The sequence below is a fragment of the Atractosteus spatula genome, chromosome 4 (assembly GCF_055471065.1).
Source record: "Atractosteus spatula isolate fAtrSpa1 chromosome 4, fAtrSpa1.hap1, whole genome shotgun sequence".
In the NCBI taxonomy this organism is placed as follows: domain Eukaryota; kingdom Metazoa; phylum Chordata; class Actinopteri; order Semionotiformes; family Lepisosteidae; genus Atractosteus; species Atractosteus spatula.
In genome coordinates, this window is record NC_142709.1 from 5,559,610 (window position 1) to 5,565,609 (window position 6,000).

A 6,000-nucleotide genomic window follows, 5' to 3' on the forward strand; every position below is an offset into this window, starting at 1 on the left:
AAGGGTGTGGGATTCCACGTTTACATATGGGAGTAGTTTGGTCTTGGTTCGGTATGAAAAGGGCTTGCTCGGGCTGCTTTCTGGCTAGAAAAGACCTTTCAAAAATAACTCTGCGCTTGGCTTTTACTATTTTGCATGTCCTCTTCCCATCTGCGCACACAGGCCCTAGATCCCAGTCTGGTGAGGGTCACCATATCTCACAAAGCATTCCCAGCTTCAGGGTTTGGAACTGAAAAGATGTTTAATATCCTGTAGAGTCCTGTGACGACAATAGTAAAGAATTAACAAAGTAGCTTTTAACATTTTATTTTTAACACCTCTCTTTGTGTTTGAAGATACGAGATTTTACAGGAGAATGGAAATCTCCTGTTTGAAATGATTTGACAGCCTCTGTATTAATGTTGTAAGACAATTGGTCATCTTGTCTTTGGCTTTGTTCTTACTGTATCTGGCAAAATCCGATGGCAGGGCATGTGTAGTGAAAAACGAGATGATGAAATTAACTTCTAAGAGGCCTAGAATTAAAGACAAATGTGACACCAAGCTATACTTCTGCTTGTGTTTTCTCATGATTAATATAATGCTTCTTAATGTGTGGCATTTTAAGTAGTTCTCTAAAATTGTTCTTCAAAGCGCATGTGAAAAATATTTTTGTGTGGTTCAGCATAAATCTGATGTTTGGAGCATAGGCGTTCATTCCTGTAACAATTTCATAAGTGATTTTCGTAAAGTTAACCGCATACCAATAACATTCTGTATAACAGCCCTCATGTGGAAATAATAGAGTAACTATTTGGCAGGTTATCCTTCAATGTGATGTTCTGATATCAGCCCCCTCCTGTGCTTGGACGCAGTAGATAAGCTTGTGTTTCGTAGTAATGCTTTCCTGATGTTGAGGGCTAACAGAGGCTTGATCTCCTGTTGTTTGTGTGCTCTGGCTTTTTCATCAGCTCTTGTGCATTTTATCGGATCTTCCTGTGGGTTACAGTACGATGCCAAAGTCTGGACACATTAACACAGCTTGAGTGGATTATAGAAAGCAGGCTAACTCAGTGTACCTGAAGCTGACAGCTCTGTTCTTTCTTCAAATAACAGAACATGCCTGTGTACTTTGTACTTATTAATGATTTCATTTATTTCAAAGTTTTGGCTAATGCTTTTATTTTTAATTGCTTTTCTTAAAAAATGCCATCAATTTCTTCTTATGTCTGCCCCAATAATGGTAAAAAGATCCTAAATTTTAAAATTGCAATTAAATTATTTAGCAGAAACACCTGTTAACAGAACCATTCATTTTTCCACATTGATTTGTTTGTCATTTACAGATTTCTTAATTTGTTCTCCTATTATCATGATTTAACTTGGTATTGTTCTTGAGTTTTTATAAATTAACGTTATCATAACTGCATGGATAGTCAATGTTTACTGTGTGACGCTTAACATACAGTAGCTGTGCATCACACATCATCCTGTGAACGAAAAACTTTTAACTAATTCTCCATTATAGGCAAAACTCTTTTTCAGAACTCGGCAACCATCTCCTTAATCTCCTTATTACTTATCTAATGACGTACATCCGGTGGTTATGAGATCATGGAAACCACTGTAGTAAATTACTAGTAAATCAAATTACGTGCTATTTACGGGGTGGTGGGGTGGCTCTGTGGCTTAGGGTCTGCACCTGTGGCTGGAAGGTTGCCGGTTCAAATCCCGTGGTGGGCAGAGGAATCCTACTCCGATGGGCCCCTGTGCAAGGCCCTTAGCCCCAGCTGCTCCAGGGGTGCTGTATAAATGGCTGACCCAGCGCTCTGACCCCAGGCTTCTCTCTCCCTGTCTGTGTGTCTCATGGAGAGCAAGTTGGGGTATGCGAAAAGAAAAATTCCCTAATGCAAGAAATTGTATATGGCCAATAAAGTGATCTTTATTTTACATTTTTGTGCAATGTTCTTGTTGTTGAAGATGTTCCAGGTAATCCAGCCAGAAAGGGCTTTGTATATACAGGCCAATAACTGTGTAGAAGCCCGGGACTGGATAGACATCCTCACCAAAGTCAGCCAGTGCAACAAGACGCGCCTGTCCATGTATCACCCCTCTGCTTACCTCAACGGGCACTGGCTGTGCTGTAAAGTGTCCTCAGAATCTGCGCCAGGCTGCACACCTTGCACTGGGTAAGCCCATCGCCGAGCAACAGCTGCAGAGGGTAGCCTCCTCGTTCGTCAGTTAGATAGAAAAGATAGAAAGAATACGAAGTATTCTGGCTTCCCACCTTCTCTGTCTTCAGCACTGGTGGTTTTTCCTCTGGTTTATTTGTCTGAAGAGTCATACCTGCTTGTTCATCGTCTAAAACGTACAATGTCTGCCCCTTTATAATTATTCTAGTTCCACGGCTGAATGTAGAAGCTGTTATTTCTGATGGGATGTTTGTTTTTTACCTGAAGTAAATGTACATTTAGTAAGAATTCATTCTCAATCAGCTTTATTTGCACGGTGTCATTACTAGGCCCCATGCTGCTTGAAGAGTAAGGATGGTCTTTTTTTCCTTGGGGCAAGCTGAGCTCTGCAGCCTGGGAAGGAGTGTGGTGGATGGTAGCAAGGTATTCTGTTTCTGTGCGCATGTTTCCTTCGGCATGCTAAGCTTTTGTGGGTCTCTTCTGTGGCTTTGCAGAGGGTTACCGGCCAACATTGAGCTGGATGTAGACGGGGACCGAGAGACAGAGCGCATCTATTCTCTCTTCATCACTTACTTGAGTAAGGTGGAGAAAATGCAAGGTAAAGTTCCTTATTCAGGTTAATCGTGCATTCGTGTCAGTGCATGAGAATCAGAGGGTGTTAGTCGGCCCGTCATGTCCATCTGGACTCCATTTAAAGCAGGATTCAGGTCCCACTGGCAATACCGGATATTTTATTGCGACTTCATTCATTTATTCTCAATAAGCTTGTGGCATTGCCCGCGGGGCATGCTCAGTATGCCCGATTCCAATGGCCAATGCATCCTGCCTCTTGAAAGCCCTCGGAATATCCCTAACATAACATCCCTAACATCACCTGACCCTTCTCCTCCAGCCCCCAGCGTCTGTCCCTCACAATGATATCTTCCTTGCTGGGGCACGTCATGGGCACTTCATTCCTTTCTTTTGGTGGCTCAGGCCTCTGTCGTAGCCCCTCTGGAAGAGATACCGAGAGACCAGTCTGAGGCTGTAGCATGTGCAGGAGGCCATGTGGCTTCTGTCTCCGAGGGCAGGTCTGAGCCCCAGCGCCAGCCCCGAGTGGGGAACAACAGTGCCTGTGACAGGCATGCTCAGCTCTCCCCGTTCTGTCTCCCCAGAGGCGTGCGGCAGCAAGTCGGTGTACGACGGGCCGGAGCAGGAGGAGTATTCCAGCTTCGTGATCGACGACCCCCAGGAGACGTACAAAACTCTTAAGCTGATCACCAGCGCCGTGCACACACTGGAGCAGGAGCACGCGCAGTACAAGAGGGACAAGTTCAAGAAGACCAAGTACGGGAGCCAGTGAGTGTCTGTCCAGCCCTTCGTTTCTCTTTTCCCTCGTTTCGTTTAGTGCTGTGGTCTTACCCTGGTTAAAAAAAAACAGCGCAGTGAATCTTGGCCTTTGGCATGAAATGCAAATCACTGATTTACTCATTTCCACAACTTTCGGAACAAAGAGAATTAAGCAGAATACTGCATATAACTTTCACACTGTATGTTTTATAGCTGAAAAAAAGTATATTGTTCCTGTTTTTTAGGGAACATCCAATCGGGGATAAAAGCTTCCAGTGTTACATCAGGCAGCAGTCGGAGTGCTCCACTTACTCCATCTGAAGAAGAGAGTGCAGGAGCTGCCTGGAACAACACCTGCAGCATCTCTCTATAAAAGGGAATATATGTAGCATAAATGTACAGCTTTTAAAAAAGGCAAGTGTGTCAAGCTAAGTTGTTTTTTGTATGATGTACTAAACTATTGTTTTTCACAAACTGTTCATTTAGTAGCTATGCACTTTAATCATCTGAGCTTCACAGATGGTGGAACTCTGCCTTTTGGCATTGTTTTTTTTAAATGTTTTAATTTGTTTTTTATCGGCAACAGTTTGTGGATCAGTTAAATGATCGCTAAAAACTGTCCTTTTAATTGCAGTTTCTTAATGTTATTTCCACTGTATCTTACCTTTCGAGGACCAATACCCAGTTCGCCAAGGGACTGTATTGTACAGAAAGCTGTCGTTTGGAAAAAAAGCATCTCTTCTACAGCGGGCATCTTTTTTTAAGATCTGTTTTTGATTTTAGACTATCTGAATTTTGTATCCCCAAGACTCAGTTCTTAAACATTGCACAGTATTCTCTGAAACAATTCTAATGTGAAACACCTATTTCTGAAAACACCAATGGCGAATTAAAGGTACAGATATTATCATATGCCATAGCTTACTTGGGTATTTAAAGAGAGCGTTATGAGACATAATGAGTGCTGTGTGTGTTAGTGTTCACAAGATACAGAAGACTTGGTTCTGCACAGATCAAAGTAAGCATGCCATTCAAGGGCTTTCCTTTCATAAACTAGCCTGCAGTCAGGTAGTGAGTCTTGACATGAGACCTTTTTCACCCTAACACAAATATTTAACTACAGGATTCATCAATCAAAGCTACAAGGTGAAAAACCTTCCTGTTTTTCCACATTTCGTTCAGATATCTTTGATGAATACAACAGCAAGGAGTTTGGAACAAAACAATTTGTTTTAGAAATTTGTAAGGAAACAAATCCAGTGTTTCTAAAATAAAAGTTGAGGACACCAGAAGCATTCATTTGTATGACTGCTATTATACTTGAGTTGTAGGTTTTAACAATGTTTCATTTTTGAGTCTTTCTTTGCTTCAAATTTTAAACATGTTTATATAGATGCCATAATATCATGGCGGTATTTTCATACCTGTGTTTCTCATGATGTAAAGTCAGATCAGTGTTAATTGTGGCATGTTAGAACAGGATTGTGGCATAGTGCTACTGTTTCTCTTCTTAATATTCCAGAAAAGAACCTGGGCAGTTATGGAAATCGGAAGGTCTCACAAGGTTTCACACACAGTACAGCAGTCGGTCTCCCTAAAGCAGTTTGTTGTATCACAGTAAAGCAGAATGGTTAGGAAGAGCATAAGGTGACTTTTAACAAATCTTGGTTTACTTTGAGAAAGAGAAAATGCTTTGTTCGGGATCTGTTTTCCTTTTGAGGACTGTAAAATAAGCCATGTGCTATGTGTTATAATTCAGTTTCTTTTTTGGCTTACAATTTGCTATTTGATTTTTTCCAGAGTTGGTTCAAAAAGCAGCACTTTGCTGCTACTGTTGAATTTACACATTCCTTTTTACTAGCATCTCTAAGCCTTTAAGGTTTGTGATGCTACAGTCCTGTAGTTCCGTAAGACTGCAGAGTTAATTTGGGGGTTTATTAGATTTATTTATCCATTTACAAGGATGTGGCTATGTTTGAGTACTTTACTAACCACTTGTTATAAAGCAGTTAAGAATGGCTTTATTTCCCCAAAAGGAAGACAACTCCTGGCTTCTTGTGTTGTATTTTATACAATATAAAAGTATTAAAAGAATTCTGATTTTGTACAGAAATAATATTGTGGAAAAAATGTGTTATTTTCAATGCAAATGAAGGCAATTATATTAACAGTATGTGTGGTCTCTGTTTTATTGCACTCTCCTTTGCATTACAGTATAGTATGTTAACAGCTCTGTTGTGTTTGATAACATAAAGGGAAAGAATTATACTTTGAAGTCCAGTTCTCTTTAGTGAGTGAGATTAAATTATGACTGGGTTATACAAGTACCCTCTTGCTGTATCTGGGAGATAAGAAAACGAATTTTACAGACCTTGCGTTTGTGTCTAAAATAGGAAACAAGTTGTTTAATTAAAATTAAGCTAATTGTAATCTGGAGAATCAAAACCATAATCTTCATCTTACTTGTATTACTCCCCTCACATTTAATTAATTTAACTTA

The 6,000-nt window shown here is 40.5% G+C and overlaps 1 protein-coding gene across 3 annotated transcripts in view; it reads left to right on the top strand.

Annotated features, from left to right (window-relative positions):
• The window catches only part of rasa3 (RAS p21 protein activator 3), a 79,450-nt gene extending 73,782 nt beyond the window's left edge, over positions 1-5,668 (top strand). For 2 of the 3 annotated variants that reach the window (XM_088912457.1, XM_088912459.1), the window contains exons 21-24: positions 1,960-2,168; positions 2,666-2,769; positions 3,326-3,509; positions 3,746-5,668. In XM_088912457.1, the coding sequence (XP_088768583.1) occupies positions 1,960-2,168; positions 2,666-2,769; positions 3,326-3,509; positions 3,746-3,821 (573 nt within the window). In that variant the 3' untranslated portion in view covers positions 3,822-5,668. The remainder of the gene's footprint in view (positions 1-1,959; positions 2,169-2,665; positions 2,770-3,325; positions 3,510-3,745) is intronic. The other variant, XR_016090911.1, reaches the window with a different exon arrangement.
• Positions 5,669-6,000: the final 332 nt, after the last annotated feature.